The sequence below is a fragment of the Chrysochloris asiatica genome, unplaced genomic scaffold (genome assembly GCF_000296735.1).
Source record: "Chrysochloris asiatica unplaced genomic scaffold, ChrAsi1.0 scaffold00050, whole genome shotgun sequence".
NCBI classification, from domain to species: Eukaryota; Metazoa; Chordata; class Mammalia; order Afrosoricida; family Chrysochloridae; genus Chrysochloris; species Chrysochloris asiatica.
Genome location: NW_006408568.1, coordinates 10,593,167 through 10,616,787, shown reverse-complemented (window position 1 = coordinate 10,616,787; position 23,621 = coordinate 10,593,167). Strand labels below are relative to the sequence as shown.

The 23,621-nt window shown below is 44.8% G+C and overlaps 1 protein-coding gene across 1 annotated transcript in view; it reads right to left on the bottom strand.

Moving 5' to 3' along the window:
• The window catches only part of CACNA1C (calcium channel, voltage-dependent, L type, alpha 1C subunit), a 779,292-nt gene that overhangs the window by 94,276 nt on the left and 661,395 nt on the right, over positions 1-23,621 (bottom strand). Inside the window, exon 36 of the mRNA XM_006862777.1 lies at positions 456-539. Coding sequence (XP_006862839.1) covers positions 456-539 — 84 coding nt within the window. The remainder of the gene's footprint in view (positions 1-455; positions 540-23,621) is intronic.

Genomic DNA, 23,621 nt, shown 5'->3' with positions numbered 1-23,621 from the left:
AAAAAAAAAATGAGAAAAGAAAGAGGTTACGTGGGCATATTAAATAACTCTCTTACCACTCTACAGTTCTGGCGGCTCAAACCTGGGTAACCTGGTTTTCACAGGTGGAGAAGCCTGACAAAAGCTGGGTTAGTTCAAAGATTACGCTTGGCTGCGGCCACCCTGGGAGGGGGCCTGGCGGCGCCTTCCACCACCTTCCACCGCCTGCTCCCTCTGTGTACTTGGGGCCAGCACAGCAGGGTAGAGCTGGGACAGTGAAAAAAAGGAGGAGGAGCCCCCACTTTTTTTCCCCACAGGACCGACGGCAGGTTCAATAAAAAGCATGACTGGAGTGGGGTAAAAACAGGAAATTAAAAAAAAAACAAAAAACTAAAAGGAGGTAAAGAGAGAGAAAGAAAGAAGGGAACAGAGGAGGAATAAAAGTGATTTCCTGGGGAGGGCAGAGTAATACTCACATTAGTCTCACTGAGAATGACGTCAATTATGCTGCCAATTACGATGAGGAAGTCAAAAACATTCCAGGGATCACTAAAGTAACCCTACATAAGGGAGGGGCAGGCAGGATGGGGATTAAAAAGGAATATTAGATAGACAAGAACAGAGCAACATCACCATCAGAATCATTGTCCAGGTACCTCAGTGTTGCTGCTGGAGTCCACAGGCCCACACTATGGCCAGGAGCTCAGGAGGGAAGGGAGAGGCAAGAAGGCATCTAGTCCAACCTTCCTTCCTGCTCCACAGTCCCCATCCTATAGCTCCATCCCATCTCACCATCCAGCTTTCTACTTCCTGCCAGGAGCAGGCATGGGAATAAGGGCAGGGGCATGCAAGTCAGAATGGTTCAGGGATAGTTCTCTTTTCAGTCCATGTTCAGCATCTCCTGCATCCCCAATTGTCTTCCATCAGAGGGGCCTATCTGGAGGGAGGGGATGCAGGTATTTGACCTCTTACAGGTGAATGGACTGTGGTCCTATGGGTGTTGCTGGGAATTTAAAAAGCACTAAAAACAGCAACTGTTGGTGTAAGACAGATGAGCAGCTGGGTCATCTGGGCTCAGGTGACTCATGCAAAACTCAGAAGTCACAAGAGGACCGAATTATTAACAAGTGGGACTCTTAGCTGACTGAACCAGGGCGACCTTTGCTTCTGTACTGGATATACCTGGTGTTTCCAGGGGCAGATCTGCTTTGGCAAAGGCTTTACTAGGGAGACAGCAGTGCCTCCAAAGCACCCTCCCGGGCTCTCCCAGCAACACCCTTCAGATAAAGCACTCTGCTGACTCCAAAGGGATGCCTTTCCTGAGAACAAGTTTGTTAATGGGCTGCTTGGTTCTCAGTCTGTGGGGACATAAACTTCTTAGGAAGGAAATGAAGGAAGTGGTGTTGTGGAGGAGAGATTCTGGAACAGAAAGGGAAGACCAATGTCATGGGTTTTACACCACATGTAGACAAGGGAAGACATAAATGTTCTTAAAAGAATTTTTGAGGCACTTGGACAACTGGTTAACCAAAGGATAGACTGTCTTGGATTCCTCAGAAGATCTTACAGTCATGGATGGGTGGGTTTTTTACAAAGAACTGAGGGGCTTGTCTAGACCATTTGCCTCTATGGAAGGTATGGAAGACTAGAGAAGGGTGCTGCTCTGTGACCACCCAGGATATACACTCACAGTTGAGGAAACTCCAGGAACAGAGTCCCCATGGGTGGGACCGTGGTGGTAGTGGCTACATGCCATGGAGTTGGTTTCAACTCACAGCGACCCTGTACAGGGTTTCCGAGGCTGTAAATCTTTACGGGAGCAGAAAGCCTCATCTTTCTCCCATGGAACAGCTGGTAGTTTCGAACTGCTGACCTTGCGGTTCACAGCCCGATTCGTTACCACTACGCTACCAGAGCTCCTTTGTGAGATGGTTATTGTTAGTGGGACGGTAAGGACTAACATATCTGCCTTCTCTCAGATAGCACTCCTTTAATTTTTCAAGCAATATTCTGCAAAAGGAGTAAGTTGGGGCTGGACCACATTTGCTCAGCAGGACCAGAATATTCCTGCTTTCTCAGGCACTAGCCAGAGCTTCCAGGAGATGGAATTCTAGAGATTAACATGTGGGTACGAAGGCATCAAGGGCTCTCTGAGAGTCTCCCAGCTCTCTTGCTGGCTGCCAACTCTCCTTTTTATTTTTTACTTACAAGAGCCAAAAGTCTGTCTTCTTCTATTTCTTCCTGGCTCTCTTCAGCTCTTTTCACCTCCCCACGTCCCAGCCATGCCCTCTTTCCAGAGGGGCTACAAGACATGCTGTCCTAGAGCTGTTATTCTTAGTGTGGGAGGTCAGGTCACGGGGAAAGGGGCCTCTTGGTTCCCAGGCATTTCTGCCAAAAGGAAACAGAAACACCACCGCAGAGACTGGCTGGCCAGACTGGGGACGAAGAGGTTGGTCAGGGCATGGGTTAGGTGAGGGTCAACTGGAAACCATGTCTGTCCTGTTGGCTCCTAGAGCATTTTTCTGAATATACCAATGCTTCTGAAGCAGAGAGAAAGACTGCTCTCTCCCATGTCAGTCACATGTTCTGAGCAGGACACAACCCATTTCCTCTCAGGTTCTCCGATACCATTCACAGGGCAAATGGAGAATACTGATCTTGCTGGATAGAAGGTAAAGAATGAGGACCCCATGACCTATATTTCTCATGCATGTTTTAAAATTAGATTTTGGAAAACACTGAGGGAAATATCTCTAGATAGGAATACCATCTGTGTGGGCAGAGCTATTTCAGAAGGAAAGAAAAGAGAGGTCAAAGAAGAGAAAGGAGAGACACAGGAAGAAGAGCAGAATCCTGGAAAAGTCAGAGTCCTAGGAAACGTGGTAACAAAACATTATTTGGATTGGGGGCAGGAAGAGAGAGAGGCAGGTGGGAGACACAGTGCTCCAGAAAAGAGAATGAGCTGGAATCTTTTCATCCACCAGAGGGACCTGAAACAAAGTGGGTAAGATGGCCTTGTTCTGCAAAACCTCCGAGAGAGGAGAAAAGGGAAAGGAAGAAAGACAGGGCAGATAAAAACACGGAGGTTAATTCCAGCGAGTGGCTGGCCACTGCCTGATAGGCACTGGAGAACAGCTGCGACTTAAAAGGACTCTGTCAACCTCCTGGGTGTGCATCACTCCTTGTCATTTCTCTTGGGGTCCTTTGTGCCAGTGGAGGAAAGACACAGGAACTCAGCTCCACTTTGACCAAGGCCTTCTCTCAACCCTCAGCAATTCTGCTGGCTTCTGCTGGATTGGCTAGCTCTGTTATGGTTGGTGCCTTTGCTTCACCTTCACCCTTACCAGGCCATGTTAATGGAAGATTTGATGGACATCTCTGTCCTATGGCTACTGGGTGAACTTGGTGCCAGGGCCCCCACTGGCTGTAGAGTCTCTGCTGTACACTCCCTAGTGGGGTGCTGTGGGAGTTGGCCCAAAGGAGACGTACACACAACTGGCAAGTGGGGGTAAGGGACAGTGTGGTGGGTGACAGAATCCTTATAAGAGTCAGCTTTTCACCTTGACCCGTCCACCCTCTTCCCGCTCCTCTGCCCCAGTAGCCTATCCAAGTTGGACCATGAAGATATTTGAGACCCAGCTTTCAGGTCTCCCTTCTTCAGCCTCTTCCCCTCACCCACTCCACACCCAATACGATAGCCTCCATCCTAGTCAGCTGATTGCCTGAAGGAGATACCTGGCCAAATCCCTACATGGGCAGGGTCTGGAAGGAACTAATTTTCCTACGTTCTCTCTCTTTCACACACACATAAGCACACCTATTTTGACCCAGCCCCATCACTTTCTGGAAACCATTGGCAATAGGAGTCTGGGAGCAGGGGTATGGAGGACGGAGGGTAGGGGAAAAGCATAAACATTTTCTCTGTGAAAGTCAGTTAACGGTACCTGCACTCTCTGGTGATTGGGTCCCAGATGATGGGACAGATGTCAATGTTGGGGAAGAGTTTTTTTTCACTCTGTGAAGTGGTGAACCAAACCTCTTAATGTTCAATTCCTTAGAGTAGGGCTGATCATCCAGAAGGGACTGCAGGGAGTGAGGGGGGTAAACAAGGTGGGGGGTGGTAGGAAGTCTTTGTTTTACCATCCCTAAATTCTACAGATTTAGCAGATCTCTTGTTTCAAGTTTCCAGCCTCTGGGCATGAGGTCAGGAACAAGGAGCTTTCCTCTTGTCCTGCTGGGGAGGGTCTCAAGCTCCCCCATCCAGGTTGATGGGCAGCCAGCCCCTGTTGCAGAACAGCAGCGGCTCATTCCCTAGGCCAGCAGCATCCCTCTGACTGCTGGCAACCTCACCTCACTGGCTGAAGCGGACTGAGAGAATGCAAATTGAGATTTGCTTCAGCCAATCATAATTAGGAATGAAAAAGTGCTGCAAAAGCATCCAGCACTACCTTTCCCATAAAACATGAATTTTGGATTTTCCCCTCTTTTGGATTATCTGTGCCCTGATTCACCTCCCTCTTTACTCACCTCCACTGTAGATATTCCAAGTGGAAAATGATGGTATAGTATAGTGGTTAAGAATAAGACCTGAGGTGGTAGACTGTCTGGGTTCAAATTCTACCTTTGCCATTTACTTTTTAAAGCAAATCACGTAACCTATCCATGCCTCCATTTGCCAGCTTGTTAACACAGGAAACCCACAGGGTTACAGTGAAGATTAAATAAGACAACATGACAAAGCACCTATGGCTCTGACTGGTCTTCAGTAAGCACTAAGTATGTATTAGCTACAGAAGGACCCCTGATGGCACTGTGGGTTAAGCATGGGGATACTAACCACTTGGTCAGCAATTCAAACCCACCAGTAGTTCCTTCAGAGAAAGATGAGGCTGTCAGCTCCCATAAAGATTTACAGTCTCAGAGGTCCTAAAGAACAGTTCTACTCTGCTCTAAAGCGTGGCTGTGAGTTGGAATAGACTTGACAGTGGTGTGCTGGGCTTTGGAGCTCTGGTAGCTTACTGGTTACGAATCGGATGCAAACCGCAAGGTCAGCAGTTCGAAACTACTAGTTGTTCCACAGGATAAAGATGAGGCTTTTTGCTCCCGTAAAGATTTACAGCCTCGGAAACCCTGTACAGGGTTGCTATGAGTTGGAACTGACTCCATGGTACATAACCACCACCAGCTAGGCCACTTTGTGGAGGTACGGCCTAAGGGGGTGGAGGTGGGGGATGGGGGCTAGGTATGATTGTACTCAACCTAGGGAAGAGGGTTCCTGAAACAGAATAAAAGCCCTTGGCTTTTGAGAGATGGTATTTGAGGTGGATGTCTGGGGTCTGGGGAGCCCGTGTCCAGTTCTTAAAAGCATTGATCTTTCCTGGGTTCCAGTTTAGAACTGACTGGTGGGGGAGAGTTGAATAAACCAGGGAGGAGAGCTGAATCCAGCTGGCGGCAGCAAAGGCAATGTATCTGAATGTGTCTGTGCAGAGCTGATCCCGTGGAATATCATGGAACACAATGGTAACTGACACCAAGCAGAGATAATATAAATTGTATTACATGAGGATGCCATTAAGACATAACAGTAATCATGGAAATTAGTGGAGGCTAATGGAGAAGGCATAACTGGAGCACACAGCTGCTCGCAGGGTCTGGCAGCCTGGGAGGGAGGGAGGATTTCTGCATTTTCTGTCAGCTCCCACTCTGTGATGTGTTCATTCAGAAGATAGGGATGAAGGATGGGCAGGAACAGGCAGTGGGGTGGCAGCTGTGACCCCGGTTCCTAGTTACCCTATCTTAACTGTCCATGAAAGGAGGCCCACAGTCAGTTGTCATGACGGGGGGAGCCAGGTGCTGCTCCCTTTTCCCCCCTCTTTCTTTTGGAAGTTAAAAACCAGTTGCTAGTAAGTTGACTTTGACTCATTGTGACCCCATGTGTGTCACAGGAGAACTGTGCTCCATAGGGTTTTCAATGGCCTTTACCCCCAACCCCCAGATGTAAATTCCCAGGTATTTTTGGGTGGACCCCAAATTCCAACCTTTAGATTATCAGATGAGCATGTTAACCATTTGCACCATCAGGGGATTCCAGAAGTAAGTTAGTTGCTACTTTTTCCTCACTAGGAAAGTTTCAAATGGCTTTCTCCATTTATAAAGAGCCTTGGTGGAGCAGAGGGTTTGGTGCTGGGCTGCGAAGTGCAAGGTCAGCAGTTCAAACCCACCAGCTGATCCTTGGGAGAAAGATGAAGCTGTCTGCTTCTGTAAAGATTTACAGTCTCTGAAACCCAAAGGGGCAGCCCTACTCTGTCCTACAGGGGCACTATGAGGCCAATCTGACTACATGGCAGTGGGTTTTGTTTGTTTTGTTTTATTCATTTACTCACCTCACACATAATAAGGTTAATAAATGAATAATACAATTAAAAAAAAATGTTCTGGTGTGGTGCTGTAGGATAAAGTACTGGACCACAAGATCAGCGGTTCAAACCCACTAGTTGCTTCTTGGAAACCCTATACAGGGTCCCATAAGTCGGAACTGACTTGATGACACTTAACAACAACAATAACACAGAATGAAGGAGCCCTGGTAATGCAGACGGTTAAGAGCTGGGCTGCTAACTGCAAGGTCAGTAGTTTGAATCTGCCAGTCACTCTGCAAGGGAAAGATGAGGCTTTCTGCTCCTGTAAAGATTGATAGCCTCAGTAACCCTAGACAGGGTCGTTGTGAGTCCGAACCGACTCGGTGGTGCATAACCACCACCACCATCAACACATAAAGCACGTCTAGATGTCAGAAACTCTGCAAGGCCTGGGCATGCAAAGATGGACCAAACCTGCCAAAGTCGATGAATTCCCATTGGGAGTTAATGAATACTTGGCGTTATGGACTGAGCTCCTTCTGGGGGTCTCAGGAGGTTCTTTTTCTGTCTCAGCTTACACCTGGGAAGAGTTTGGGACCAATAGCTGGTTCATGCTACTAATGCTGGAATAAATGAGCCAATTTTTGCAGAGGATCGTTCCAGGGCCAGGATGTTAAATAGTTGTATCCGTGAGGCAGGACAAGGTTGGGGCAGATACACTACAATCTATGCAGACAAGCTTTTAAGCTAAAATGTGCATGGCAAAGAGCTTTCTTGCAGGAGAAGGAAAAGCAGAGAATAGGCAGCTTTGTAGTTGGTAGATGATGGAGTCCTGCCCCTTTGCTTTGGTAAGGAACCTGTGGCAACATCTGCCGGCCTCTGATCCAGCTGATCCAGTCCCTAGAAGCGCATTCCTGTCATGGATGAACTTGTCCCCCAAAATATGTGATAATTTGGCTGGATCATGATTCTTAGTGGTTTAGCAGTTATGTAATGACGTAATGCAGCAGCTATGTGAGAATTCCCCAGGATGTGATAAAACAATGAGGATTAAGGGTGGGCTGCAATACTCTTGGAGTCCTGATGTGGTGCTGTGAGTTAATGTGCCGGACTGCAAAGTCATTTAAACTGCAAGGTCGGCAGTTCAAGCTCACCAGCTGCTCCTTGGAAACCCTATACAGGGTCGCTATGGGTCAGAACCGAGTCGACGGCACTTAACAACAACATCAAGCAATACTCTTAATTTGATCCGATCTAAGGGAGTATTTTATCATACAAGGAGTCCTGGTATGGCATTTGAGTCCTTGTTTGCCACTATAGGATAAACACTGGATTGCAAACTGCAATGTCAGTGGTTCAAACCCACCAAGTACTGTCAGAAACTGTATACAGCGTTGCTGTAAATTGGAACTGACTTGATAGCACCTGTTAATGCGCTGGACTTCAAGGTCAATTTGAACTGCAAGGTCGGCGGTTCAAGCTCACCAGCCACTCCTTGGAAACCCCATACAAGGTCATTGTGAGTCGGAACTGACTGAAGGCACCTTAACAACAACAACAAAAAATAAACAAAACAACTCCCACCAAGAAAGCAGAGTTGGGAGTGGAGTGTATTCTTTGGACCTGGCGTCCCTGTACTGTGAAGCTCCTAGATCCAGAGGAAGATTGATGCCAAGACACATGGAGAACTCCAAGGAATACTGGATCTTCAGATGCAGATGGGAGACAAGGACCCTGCTTCAGAGACAGCGCTCTGAATTCAGACTTCTAGCTTCCTAAACTTCGAGAGAATACATTTCTGTTGTTAAAGTTATCCACTATGGTGTTTCTTTCATAGCAACACTAGATAACTAAGATAATCCCCAAACCCAGGTCTGACAGGTCTTTGCCCTTAAAACCCCCTCAGTGGTCCCACTGTCCACCCTGTCTCCTCATACCTTTGTGCCCATTTCCTGCCTTATCAAATGGGCTGATCATTCCCTAGCAACTGGGCAGGTATGAGTCACTGAGGTCATTAAAGCCAGTGACCTGCCCCCACTTCAGTGAACAAGACGTGAATGCATTCATCTGTTGCCTTCACTTCCAGAGATGAGTCTAGGGTTGTACCTGCAAATTATCTAAACTCTCCTTGCCTCAACCTTGTCTGTAAAATGGGGATAATAGAGGTCCTGGTGTGGTGCTGTGGGTTAACGTGCTAAACTACAAAGCCGTTTGAACTGCATGCAAGGTCGGTGGTTCAAGCTCACCAGCAGCTCCTCGGAAACCCTATACAGGGTCGCTATGGGTCGGAACCGACTCAACGGCACTTAACAACAACAACAAGGCTTTGTTAGGAATAAAGTGGTTGCTGCCCAATTGATTCCAATTCATGCCAGAGTAGAACTGTGCTCCTTAGCGTTTTTAATGGCTACTTTTTCAGCAGTAGATCACAGGCCTTTCTTCTGAGGTGCCTTTCTTGGTGGACTCAAACCTCTAACCCTTCACCTTTTGGTTAGCAGTGTTAACCATCTGAACCACCCAGGGACTCCTCAGTTCAATGAGTACATGAAATGGACCAACAGAACCTGACATGGAAACACTGTGGGTTGCTGTGATTTGTTATTATTATTGCTGTTGATGCTACTGCATACTCTCTGAGAAGACACCTTCTCTCTGCCTCGTTGGATGCCTTCCTGCACTGTTCACAGACTTGTGCATTGTGAAAGGCCCTTCTTACCCTTAACCCTGGACAATCTAGGTCCATGGCTGGGAGCCCTGGCAGGGCCTCCCGGTAGTGCTGGTTGGGACTCACGTCACTGCACCCTGTAGAATTGGGAGTCCACTTTCCCGACAGACTCCACGCATTCCAGTTTCCTTCCCAGTGGCTGGGATGGAGACGGGAACCACAGTGTACTTTCCCATCGGGCTTTTTTACACAGCGTGAATAATTTTCCACATTAAATAATTAAATGTAATAGCTAATACTACCCTTCCCACACGAAGGCTTTATGCAAGTCATATAATTATTTTTTATCATTCATAGTGACTTTAAAGCTCTCAAGCGCCAGGCAGGAAAGAAACCTGTCACAATGTTGCAACAATATGCAAATCCCCGGGTACAAGAGCTGTAGTGGGGAGGCCCCTCCCTGACAAAGCCCATTTGTGCCTGTCTGCCGTGCACTGTTCAGTATCAGATACCCTGTGGGCATTCTACAAATAAATAATAATCAGGGTAATGTCGACTCAGTAAGCATGCAGCAGCTACGTCCCACACAGCACAAACCTCTTGTTTAATGTCGGAGGGCAGAGCTGTTACATTGCATTGGCAAGCCTCTCTTCCTTCTCTTGCTCCCTCCTGCTCCTTTTAACATTGCATATTGTTGTTGTGTGTGCCGCTGAGTTGATTCTGACTCATAGCGATCTTATAGGATACACGAGAACTGCCCCACAGGGGTTCCTAGGTGGATAGCTTCATGGGAGCTGACCACCACGTCTTTTCTTCTACAGAACGGAAGGTGGGGCTGGTGGGTGCGAATTGCTGACCTTTGGGTTGGCAGTGGAGCTCTTTAGCCAGTGAACCAGAAAGTCTCCTTTAATGTGGCATGCATAGTTAATTTCTGGTTTTAGGGTATTATACTGTTGGAAGAAGTGCAAGCAGAGTGCTCAATGGGAGGCCAGGATGGCCAAACTTCGTCTCTCATACTTCGGACATATTGTCAGGAGGGACCAGTCGCTGGAGAAGTATATCATATTTGGTAAGGTGGAGGGTCAGAGTAAAAGAGGATGACCTCAGCGAGATGGATTGGCAAAGTGGCAGCATCAATGGGCTCAAGTGTGGCAACAACTGTGAAGTTGGCCCAGGACCGGGCAGTGTTTCGTTCTATTGGTACCAACTAGATGGCACCTAACAACAACAACACTGATCCGCTTGCTATAGGATAAGCACAGGACTGCAAGGTCAGTTTGAACCACAAAGGTTGTGGTTCAAACTCACCAGCAGCTCCTCAGAAACCCTCTATAGGGTTACTATGAGTCGGAACCGACTCGATGGCACTTAACAACAACATTAAGAAACAGCAGTGTCTCCCATCATCAGTTGTTGTTGCAGTCCAGTGCTTGATCCCACAGCACCACACCAGGACTCCTTAGCAGTGTGAATAAACATGAGGGGGCTTTAAAGAGTTTGTGGAAAAACGGAATGAAAAGATATTGGTATTTTCCCACAAACTTTGTGAAGGCTCCTTGTAGATTTCAACTAAAATCAAATGAGAAGCTATATAATCTCTTCATGAGTAAAGCAGTTGCCATGAAGTGGACTCCCATTCAAGGTAACCCTGTGTGTGTCAAAGTAGAACTGTGTCCCATGGGGTCTTCAGTGGCTGATTTCTCTTCTGACATGGTTCTCAATTGACTTGTGCCTCCCACCTTTCAGCCAAGTAAGTGAACCATTAGCACCACCTTAGCCTAAGGTGGTGTCCAGTCAATTCTGACCTGTGGCGACCCCATGTGTGAACAGCTCCATCGGTTTTCAAGGCTAGGACCTTTCAGAAGCAGACTACTGGGTATGTTTCCCAATGCGCCTCTGGGTGGGTTTGAACTTCCAACCTCTCAGCCAGTACTTGAGTGCTTAACCATGTCCACTGTCCAGAGACTCAGTTCTCAATGTAGGGGTTGGCACTTCTCAATAGGTGGCATTTGGGACAATTGTAGAAGCATCACAGAATGATACCTTGAGGCAAAACTGGCACCTAATGGGTAGGACCAAGGATGCTGACCACCCTACAATGTCTCAAACAATTTTGTCCAGTGAAGAACTTATCTGTGTGTTCTGCATGCCTTTGGACGGTTTGACAAACATAAATACCAGTGGTGGCGGTGGTGATGGTGTTCAGTCGAGTGGGTTCTAACTCATAGTGATCTTGTATATTAGGGCATTGCTTCACTTTTCTGGTGCCATCTATCACGTGACTGTCCCTCCCTAGAAAGTACCTTCCATTTTTGACTTTAAAGGAAATCCAGAAAGTCCAAACCAATCCAGGAGAACACAGGTCCTCAGAGAAAGCAGAGGAGAGAGAAATGGAACAACGTTCATTTCCAGAGTTGTTGAGAATGGCTTGCTTTCATGTTGTCTATGATTCTCCTACACTAGTATCAGTGTAAGGATACTATTGCTGAACACCCACTAAGTGCATAGCAACATCCCAGCCTACTTACACTTGTTGTTTGAATGTGGTGTGATGCAAACAGGATTTTGAATCCAGTTCACTCTCCAGATGAGAATTTGCATTTCCATCCCTACATAAGAATCAGCTGGGGATATTGTTAAAAATGTAGCTTTGGATTCTGTCTGAGGTGGAAATGCAGTACGGCTTCCAGTGATGAATGAGATGATAAACTAAGGACTCCACAAGACCCAAGAATGGGCCAGAGTGACGGAGGGTCCATTCTTTAAAAGACAAAGCTGACAAGTGTGGACTAACCAATTTACTTGTTTGTATTCACTGCTGTATCCTCTGTACCGAGCATATTGTCTAGTACACGGAGTGCTCAATAAAATATCTGTTGAGTTGTTGGTGAATTTTAGCTTCCAACAAAACATTAGCAAACAACAAACAGGGAAAGAGTTTTGGAAATAAATAATATGAAGAACAACCAGGCTTAGGGGCAGAGGAAAGAGGAAATGGTGAATAGCTGAGCTAAAACTTTGTAAAGCTCAGTAATGGGTTGCATTAGCTACAGGAAAGGTCGAGTGATAGTTTTAGACATTAGTATGGCATGTTTTTTTGTTCGTCTTATGCAATCCAACTTCAAGGATGCATTAAAATGAGCCTTGAAATTATATTATGGTGTTAAGCAGAAATCCGGCTGAAGGGCTAAAATAAATGAGCTCAGGGTGAGAGAAGACAGAACACTAGAATTGCAAAATGATCCATTTGAAAATGATAATGGACAAAAAGGGCACAATAAAGCAAGAACTGAAGTTCCTTCTGTGCTAAGTTACAGGGTTGGGTGCAAACTCCCCAGGCCTATGGATCCAGCCATATTTCATCTAGGTGGCACTTTACCCAGAAGTCTTAGTTACTTTTTAGACATGATTTCATTCAGCCTCACCATTGTCTGCTAAGCCAGTCTTTGTATTTTGCAGACACTGAGACAGAGTGAGCAAGTGCTTGGATGAGCTACCTAATCCCCACCCTCCCACCCACCAGCTCCTTTAAGGTGATGCTAAGGTGGAATCTAGATGTCTTGGTTCCCAATCTGACAGAAGTTTCTCTTATTGAGACCAAGGGGCAATAGATGATGAAGTAAAGAAATAAAGCAAATTTTTTATTTTATAAAAAATTAAGCCTCACCAAAATAATCACATTATGTAGAAATGTAGGGTTGGCTTAAAATTGATGAGGAAGAGCAATTGTTGGTAAATGGTACAGTCAGAGCCAGAAGGAAAGTTGGGAGACAAAGAAGATTTCATTCAGTGATGTAATTATCTGGTAGTCTGGTAGAAATTAGTCAAATTTCTCAAAGATTCTTGCCTTCAAAAGAAGGGAAATGAGAAAGCTTGTAAGTCCATCTTCAGCCTATAACTGTTTGGAATAACTAAAATGGGGCTAGAACTTGCCCAGTGAAGGAGGCTCCCTGCAGAGCCTTTGCATTGAACAAGACCGTAGGTGGAATCCTGATCCTCATTCAGAATCTTCTGAGGTGGGACATTCCCACATGAAAGGACAAGCACTCCAGTCTAGAGCAGCTAGAAGAACAGAAGATACTTCTTGAAAGAAAGACCAGCAGAAAAAAAAACCCCAAACCAAAAAACCCCTCAATAACAGCAGTCCAATTGACTACTGGAAGAACAAGCAACTTGCTCCCCAGGGAGTTATCAAGGCAAGTGGTCAGGTCCCCTCAAGGCAAACCCCCTTCCAAGACTGAAATGGTCTTGCTGTTGACCACGTTGGTCACTGATAAGGGGAAGAGGGGGAAAACCAGCAATGAAGTTGTGAACAAAGTCTGACCACATTCAATAGACTCCTGTTAACCTGGATTGAGGCTTGGTTAACCAGCAGTATGCCGAGACCTGGGGATTCCAGGGCCCAGGGGCAGGAACATGGCCCCAGAGAACTAGAATGGAGTGTGAAGCATCCAGCTGAAATAAAGAGACAGGGAATGCACAAGAACACCCACACTTGCAGATAGTACCCATTTGACCTGGCATCAATGGCTGGATGATCAGAACACGACTAGAGGACGAAAGAAGATGGGGAAAAAAAGGAGTAACCCACTATAAGCAGATGATCATGACCTATGCTTGTGGATACAGTATGACAAAGGAGCAGATAAATCTCTACAGTGAGGATCATTCTCACCTCCTTGGTACACAGGGTCGACAGGGAGGGGGAACTTAGACATTGGCTATCCAAAATGGGGGGAATACAAAGGCAAGAAGTGACTGGCTTACAAGCTTTCAATAGGGAACCTAGCTCCAGAGGATACATCTGTCAGTGGAGATCTGTATGTTATTGTGAAGTTGCACCAGGTTTTGGCAGCGCTTCTAGACTAGGACAGACTAGGAAGAAATGCCCAGTGATCTGCTTCAGAATAGCAGCCAAAGGAAACCCGATGGATCACAATGGATGGATCCTTTTCTGCATGGGGGTCCCATGAGCCGGGGGCCAACTCGGTGGTAGCTGATAATAAAGAAACATTTAGGAATCTAGCTTTTGCCTTTGCTAGGGGATATCAACAAGTCTGGTTTTGAAAGTTAATGGAAGACATATTCCAAATACGTCACACTGGCCGGAGTAGGAAAGTAGGCCCTGTTCACAGTTGGTAAAAACGATTTGTTTCTATTCCCTGGGTCAGACAAATAAAACTCTTACTTGACTTGGGTCTTGAGTCTTCTGCTTCAGCTTCTCTACCTGCCCAGTAAATGTCAAAACCGTGACCCTTTTCCTGGGGATCAGCTTGTTCAGAGAGGATGAAGACTCCACTGTCTAGAACAGTGGGCCTGACGAATCTGCACCCTTCTCATCTGTACAGAGCATGGATAGCCCTGAAAAGCTGGCTGGAGGGTGTGGCTCATAAAGTTATTAGGCTGAGTGGAGAAAGCTCTTTGTCAAAAGGAAACCAGAGACTAGATCTTTAAGAGCAGACCGTTCTAGAATGGACAGAGTAGACTGAAAAACTTGGGCTGTTGAGTTTCTTTGCTGAAGCAAGAAATTTCTTTGCTTTTCCTAAATGCTCCCTGTGCACCTACCTCCTCATTCCAGCTTTCCCACTCTACCTGTCCATATAGGAATGTCCAAAAGTCAGCCCTTTTCTGTCCTTTTTGACACAAGCCAAATGAAAAGAAGTTAGTGGACAATGAACCTTTCTCTTCTAACCACATCCTCAGAGTATCCTCCAAAGCTCCCTGCCATGTCAGGACCTGTGTCCACCCACATCAGGACCAACAATCATTCCCATGAGCAAAAATCATTCCCTAAAACAACACAGAATGCAGTGAAAGCTTGCTCTGAAGGCCACTGGAAGCCATGTGACTCCCTGTACTTCACATTAGAAATAAAGGAAGCCTGCCTCTCTCTATGCATAGAGTCCAAGGTCATTAACATCCTCTTTCAGGCTCAGAGACTGCCACGTTATAGAACAGATTGGTCCTGCTTGAGCATTCCATGGTGCTGACCACAAAGAGGACCATTCAGGAATCTCCTGGTCCATGTTACAGATCAGCTGTTGCTTACGTGGGTAAGACCTGAGCAAGACAATGGGAGTGGTCCCGACCATGAGAGAGAATCTGACCACTAACAGTCCTAAGTGACTCTGATTCTGCTAGCAGTTCATTAGCCAGTCTACCTGCAAGTTATGACTCATCCCTAGTTCAGGCCAAAGGAAATGATGAGGGTCCCACTTAATGCCATTTTAGGGCAACAGGCTAAGAGAGAAGCTTGATTTTTTGCTAAAACCTCACCCTCTTTCTGACTGTTCTTTGAGAAGCAGTCATGGCTTCACTGCCTACATTTCTTCTATCCTTAAAGATAATTGTTGTTAGGTGCCATCAAGTTGGTTCCAACTCATAGTGACCTGATGAAAAATAGAAACAGTGTCTGGTCCATCGTCATAATTGCTGTTTGAGCCCATTGTTGCTGCCATTGTGTCAATCCATCTCATTGGGGGTTATCTTAGTTCTCTAGTGATGCTATAACAGAACTACCACAAGTGGATGGCTATAAGAACCAGAAATTTCCTCTCTACAGGTTAGGAGGCTAGAATACTGAATTCAGAGCATTGGCTATGGAGAATGGTCCTTGTCTCCTTTTAGCATCTGTAGACCCAGCATTTCTTGGAGTTTTCCGTATGTCTTGGCATCAATCTTCTTCTGGATCTAGGAGCTTCATCGTGCATAGGCCCCAAGTCCAAAGGATGCACTCCACTCCCAGCTCTTCTGTCTTGGTGGTTGTAGGCCTCTCCTTCTCTGCTCAAGTCTGTCTCCTTTTAGTTGTTGTAAGATCAAAGGCATTGCATGCTACACCTTTGGAATCTTCATAGATTGGATCAGGGTGGTGGCGGGATTAAGGGTAGTGTATCCCACCCTTAATAGAGTCCTGGTGTGGCACTGTAGGATAAGCATTGGACCACAAGCTTGGTTTGAACCACAAGGTCAATAGTTCAAACTCTTCAGTTCCTTGGAAACCCTATACAGGGTCGCTATGAGTCAGAACCAACTCGAAGGCACTTAACAACAACAACAACAACATTCTCAATCCTCTTATTGGTCATTGGTTTACCACATCAAATCAGATCAGAAAGGACAGCTAAATCTCAACAGCCAAATCACTGAGAATCCTGGCCCAGTCAAGTTGACATAAAACTTAAACTATCACAGGGGTCCTGCGTCCTGGTGTGGTGCTGTGGTTAATGCACCAGCCTGAAAAGTTGTTTGAACTGCAAGGCTGGCAGTTCAAGCTCACCAGATGCCCCTTGGAAACCCTATGGGTTGCTATGGGTTAGAAGTAACTTGATGGCACTTAACAACAACATCACAGGGGTCTTCCTCTTTTTTGTTAATACTCCAGTTTTTCCAAGCATGATGTCCTTATCCATGGACTGGTCCTTCCTGAAAGCATATCCAAAGCAGAAGAGACAAAGTCTCACCATTCTAGCTTCTAAGGCACACTCTGGCTGTACTTCTTCCTATACAGATTTGTTAGTTCTTCTGGCAGTCCATGGTACTTTCAATATTCTTCACCAGCACCATAATTCAAATGCAACAATTCTTCTATGGGCTTCTTCATTCACTGTCCAACTTGCACATACATATAAGGCAATTGAAAATACCATGGCTCACCTTAGTCCTCAAACTGACATCTTTGCTCTTTAACACTTTAAACAGGTCTGTTGCAGCAGATTTGCCTAATGCAATATGTCATTTGATTTCTTAACGGTTGTTTTCAAGAGTGTTGATTGCTGATCCAAGCAAAATGAATTCTTTGACAACTTCCATATTTTCTCAGTTTATCATGATATTATTATTTGGTACAGTTGTGAAGATTTTTGTTTCCTATACATTGAGGTGCAATCCATACTGAAGGCTGTGGTCTTTGATCTTCACTAAGCATTTTAAGTTCTCTTAACTTTCAGAAAGCAAGATTGTATCATCTGCATATCATACACTGTCAATGAATCTTATTTCAATCCTGATGCCATTCTTCATATAATCAAGCTTCTCAGAGTATTTGCTTAGCATACAAACTGAATAAGTATGGTGAAAGGATACAACCCTAGCACACATCTTTATTTAAACTATTCAGTATTTCCTTGTTCTGTTCAAATGACTGCCTCATGGTTTTTGGATGGATTCCTCATGAGCACAATTAAGTGTTCTGGAGCACCCATTCTTCGCAATGTTTCTCATAGCTTGTCATGATCCACATAGCTGAATACCTTTGCATAAGGAAACATCTTTCTGGTATTCTCTGCTTTTAGCCAAGGTCCATCAGATGTCAGCAATGATATCCCTACTTTTATGTCCTCTCTGAATCTGGCTTGAATTTATGGCAGCTCCCTTGCTGCAAATGCTTTTGAGTTATCAATCTTTGACAAAATTTTACTTGTGTGTGATATTAATAATATTGTTTGGTGATTTCTGCATTTCCAGTCAGTTGGTCAGGTAGCTGTTTTCCAAATTTCTTGGCATAGATAATTGAGTGCCTCCTGTGCTGTATCAGTTTGTTGAAACATTTCAATTTGTATTCCTTCAATTCCTGAATCTTTGTTTTTCATCAGTGCCTTCAGTGCAGCTTGGACTTCTTTCTTCAATACTATTGATTCTTATCTTATGGTATGAGCTAATTCTTGAAATGGTTGAGCATCAACCAGTTCTTTTTGGTACAGTGATTATGTGTATATCTTCCATCTTCTTCTGGTGCTTTCTGCATCACTCAATATATTGCCCGTATAATCCTTCAATATTGTGAGCTGAGGCTTGAATTTTTCTTAAGTTCTTTCAATTTGAGAAATGCTGAGTTCGTTCTTCCCTTTTGGTTTTCTAATTCCAGGTCTTTGCAGATTTCATTATAGTACTTGGCTTTGTCTTCTTGTTCTGTCGTTTGAAATTTTCTGTTCAGCTCTTTTACTTCATCATTTATTCTAGTCCTTTTATTCTCTACATTTAAGAGCAAGTTTCAGAATCTCTTTGGGCATCCATTGTGGTCTTTTATTTCTTTAATGACCTTTTGCTTTCTTGATGGATGATGTTCTTGATGTCATCCCATAACTCTTCTGGTCTTTGATCAGTGTCAATAGCATCAAACTGTTCTTGAGATGTTCTCTAAAGTCAGGTGGAACATTTTCAAGGTTGGAGTCCTGGTGTGGATAAGCACTTGACTGCAAGGTCGGTTTGAACTGCAAGGTTGGCAGTTCAGACTCGCTAGCTGCTCCTCAGTAACCCTCTGTAGGGTCACTATGGGTCAGAGCCAACTTGACGGCACTTAACAACAACAAACACAACATACTCAAAGTCATATTTCGGCTATAGTGGACTTGTTTTCATATTCTTCAGCTTCAGACTGATTTGCATGTGAGCAAGTGATGGTCTGTTCTACAGTTGGCCCTGGCCTTGTTTTGGCTGATGATATTGAGCTTCTCTAGTATCACTTTCTACAGATGTGTATTAGAACACTATCAGGAAAAAGGTTCAATAACCAACAGTGCTCGTTATAGTGAGATGCTCACTGAAGAGCTGAAAACTAAAATTGGGATTAAATAGAGGACTGCTATTGTGATATTAAGGAGCCCTGGTAGCGTAGTGGTTATGAGTCGGGCTGCGAACCTCAAGGTCAGCAGTTCAAAACTACCAGCTGTTCCACGGAAGATGAGGCTTTCTGTTCCCGTAAAGATTTACAGCCTCGGAAACCTTGTACAGGGTCACTATGAGTCAGAATTGACTCCACGGCACATAACAACAACAATTGTGATATTGCATGATAATGCATGTCCCACACTGTTGACACTCAGTAAAATCTTCCTTTTCAGGTGTTACAGCATCCTCCCCATAGTCCTGATCTTGCTCTGTCAGACTTTCACCTGTTTGTCCTCTAAAGGCAACCCATGGAGGACTAAGATTCACTCTGATGAAGAAGTGAAGACAGCAGTGCATTTGTGGCTCTCAGCTCAGCCCAAAACATTTTTAAATAGGGAATTGAAAGCTTTTTTGACAGGTGCATTGAAAAGCTAGACAAATTATGTTGAAAAAATGATGTATTTGTCTTTTCTAAAGGTTGATTTAAGTAAATTATACAGCCAGAGTGCAGGTAATTTTTGACTCAACCTTGTATTTCAGGATTTTGAAATGCTCTTTTTGATGACGAATGTGATGACATTCTTCTTTAATTTGTTGTTCCTGGCATAGTAAACCACAGGATTGTCTGATACAAAATAGCCAATACCAGCCCAATGCCTAGAATATTGATCTTTATACATTACATTTAATTTTTGGCCACTTTTAATTTTTCTAGATTCATACTTTGTACATCTCACTTTCCGATTACTAATGGGTGTTTGCAGCTGTTTCTTCTCATTTTGAGTCATACTCCATCAACAAATGAGGGTCCTGAAAGCTTTTTTCCATTCATGTCATTATGGTCAATTCTACTTTGAGGAAGCAGTTCTTCCCTGGTCGTATTTTGAGTGCCTTCCAACCTGCCGGGCTCACCTTTGGCTCTTTGACAATGTTCAGCTGCTATTCATAAGGTTTTCATTGGCTAACCATTCAGGAGTGGTTCACTTCTCCTTCTTTCTAGTCTGTCTTAGTCAGGAAACTCCATTGAAACCTGTCCACTATGGAAATCCTGCTGGTATTTAAAATACCGGCAGCATAGCTTCCAGCAACACACAAGCCCCCAGAATATGACAAATTGACAGATGAGTGGCGACTGAAAGACAATGGGGACCTCAGAAAAGAGCTGAATTGTTGCCCCTCTGTTAATTGATATTCTGAAAGCATTGACCAAATCCTTTGTAGTTGGATCAAGCAGGAGTCACAGCTTCAGAAAACTTAGATGACTTGTTATAAGGCACTGGAGGCTGGCAGTAGGAATCAGTTGGCAGGGTGAGATTGCTGGCAGAACTGGAGCTAGGGAAATGACATAGCTGGAAGGCTGTCCCCCAATTTGGAAGTGGCATCAAGATTATTAGATAGTAAATTCCTACTCATCAACTTGAATGTACAAAGACAAGGTTCTGCACCCTTGTAAATAAAGGTCAGGGAAGAAGCAGGTAGAGGATTAGGGCTCTCAGATTTCAGTTTCACTGGGGCACGAAAATGCTCATCAAGAAACCCAGTCAGAAGTCCAATGGACTTTATTGGACTTACAGCAGCAAGATTAATTCCAGACCATTTCTGTGAGTGGAAAGCTCCTAAAGAACTCCTTGTCTCAGGAGTTAGGACCTGTTCAGGAACTGGATAGGAAAGAATGTGCAAGAAAAGGGTCTTAGCACTTCCCCCTGAAAAGACCTGGAGAAATCAAGGGATGTCTGGGAGAACCAACAGTCAAGAGAAAACCCACACTGGGATTGAAGATCTCAGGGCAGCAGAGGAGAGTCCTATGTGAGTCCAGCAAAAAAGTACCAGCTGGAGAAAGGGTACAGTGGATGAGATTTTGCATTTGGTTGCATGGAAGTCAGAGCAGCTGTGCTGAAGAGGCCAAGGCAGGTATGTAGAGGAGGATAACAGATATGAAGAATGAATGGAGAAGAAGCAGGGTCCATGCATGCTAAGTAAGACACATAGGGTCACCATGAGTGGGAATCAGCTCAATCACTAGGCACTGTGGTTATTTAAATGTAAGTTAATCAAAATCAGTAAAATTCAACTCAATTACTCAGTTGCACTGGCATATTCAATGGCTCAGTAGTCACAGACACAGAACATCTTAATTATCGTAGGAAGTTCCATTGGATGGTGTTGGTCTATTTGCTTCATTTCATTCCTTAGGTTAGACATGCCTTTGGGTCCTAATATGTTCTGCAACAGAAGAGTGAGCCTTGACGCATCAGTTGCTATTATTCAAAAAAGCTGGAGCAATGAGGGTAAATGAGTGTTTACTCTTTGATTCCTTTCTCCTCTCTGGACTGTCCTCAAGCTGGAAAGGGTGAAAAAGGAAGTCCAAGCCTCTGATCACAGAGAGCTTCCAGAGTCAAATCCCATCCAACTTCCTCCCCATGGGGAAGTTGCTAACAAGCAGTGAGGACTGGCAACTCCCTGAGTGGGCAGCAATTCAACAAGGAGGGTCGCTCTGAGTCGGAATCAACTCGACAGCACTTAACAACACCAAGCCAAGGGGAATGAGGTCAGTCTAGAGATAGCAGGATTTGACTTGTGTGGACAGCAGAGAACAATTAGAAGCCTTCCCTCTGGAGTAAGGGTCTACCTTTTTGGGCAGACCACTTCTGCTGAGGAGGAGAAGCTTGCAGTCCTTTCTGTAACTCTCCCCTGTCATGTCCTTTGCTAGGACATCATCAATAGCAGGTTCAAGATCATCATTCCTTCTGGTATTGAAACCTCTAGTGGGCAGAAGAGTAGCTGTGACTGACGTTGCTTCTCGAACTAGGCTCCTGCTGCCCTCACCATCCATCCCATTCATGGTAGTACTAAATGTACTGAAACATTGGGACCATCCTGGGCCATCCCACTGGCCATAAAGGATTTGCTATGTGGCTCCTTTTTCTCTTGTCACTCTCATACTGGGTAAAGTTCAATTTGACTTTAATTGGTACTGTGTTTAATCTAGGGGTCCGTTTTAAGAGAAATAATACCTGTACAATATCAAGTCTTTCAATTCATGAACATGATGTATCATACATAGGAGGCAGTTTAAGATTTAGACCATCACAACTAGTTACTTGCTAGGATCGAGGTTATTCCTGGAGTTTCAGGATTTTAGGGACAGTGTCCTTCAGGATGATCCCCTGGAGGTGCCAGTTTTATTACCTCTGAGGGTAGGTTTGCCAAATACATCTCGTGTGCGCATGCGCCATGATTCAGAAAGCCCCACTGCAGGGCTCTGCAGACTTCATCAGACATCAGAAACACATCTGAGTCAACTGTGGAATGACTCAAGGCTTTGAAATATTTAAACCATATGTCTCATGAAATTAGATGAAAATGGTGCCAGCTTTCCTACTGAGAGGCTGTCATCTGAGACTGAAGCTCAGTTTAGCAATGATCCTGTTTTCCCAGCTCATTTGGTCATTCGGCTGTGAGTGGTGAACTGTCAGTTCTCTTGGGCCAAGTGGACAAAGATACAAGAACCATGCGGAAGACTACCATGGTAGTTCAGTGGTCCTCTCTGGTGGTGGTGGTGGTGGTGGTGTACCATGGAGTTGGTTCCAACTCATAGCCAACCCTGCATAGGGTTTCCGAGGCGGTAAATCTTTATGGGAGCAGAAAGCCTCATCTTTCTCCCGGGCAATAGCTGGTAGTTTCGAACTGCTGACCTTGAGGTTAGCAGCCCTACTCGTAACCACTGCGCTACCAGAACTCTTTCAATCACAACTTCAATCTAATGTCCTTGCCAGAGGCCTACCTTAGGTTTGAAAGCAATTAGTTTCAGGATCATCTCCACAGTGACGAGGCCAGGGAAGAGCATGTGAGCCTCACTTCCCTCATCCATAAAATGAATGTGTCTAGGATTATAAGCAATGATGTATATATCTAGCACATGACAGGTTATCAAGAAATTTTAATTGAATATTAATTCAAAGAAGGAGATGTATATGCTTGTCAATTAACCTAGATTCGACAGCCAAGAAGCAACTGCTCTCTCCCGCCAGCAACTAATACTGGGACAGGTAAAGTATTGAATAAAAATAGAAAGTCGGACTAGTAATTCTTCTTTAAAAACCTTCTGTTCATCTGGAAAACTAATCAAAGAGGGAAACAGAAGGTTCTAGACTATGAAGAGATTTTTTTCTCAAGTCTATAATTGCACAATTTCCCTAGAACCAACCCTTTCCTTCTTATCATTTCTCAAAAGTGTTTCAGTAGCCAGGTGAAACTACATGCTGTTAAACCATCCTTAAGAAGTGGATTTCCATGTTGTGAATTCCAGGCCACTGGATGCCAGTGATCCTGACCTGTCCTGATCCTGATCCATACGAAGTCTATGCATACAAGGTACAGATCAACCCAGTCTGCTGCTCCATTATCCAGGACTATGGATGTGGGGCTGGTTAGAAAGGGCATGATAATCCAAACTGACAGGTAATCCAACCTTCCCTACACTGATTTATTGAACCAATGGTTCTAATCTTCTTTCCAAACATTTTATTTTTATTTTCTAGTAGCCTCTTACAAGGAACAAAGCATAGAAATTTGCAAGTAACCAATTTTCCTGAACTGGCTTGTTAGTACAGGGAGCAATGATGCAGCCTCTAAATACAGAATACACTGAAACAGAGCAACTTTAGCCCCTGCTGAATTTTTTACATGAGATTGGTCTGTGTGACCGATGAGACAAGGAAGGGTACCATAGAGGCCTGAGGGAGTTTGTGGGGCTAGGCCTGAAGAGGTTTGGTTTGCCAGTCTGTGGGCGTAGTTTCTTCTGGCGTATGTACTGGAGGATGGGCCAGAGATAGCAAGGGAAGTGGGAGAAGAAGGACCACCATCTGCCTCTCTTAGAAGGAAAGGCTCAGCTCAGGGAGGAGTTGAGAGTCTATTTGATGGATTTGCCCTGGTTGAACAACTTTTGGTAGGATAAAGTCCTTTCCCTGATTACTTCTGTCCCTCACTCTTATTCCTTCCATACTTTGACT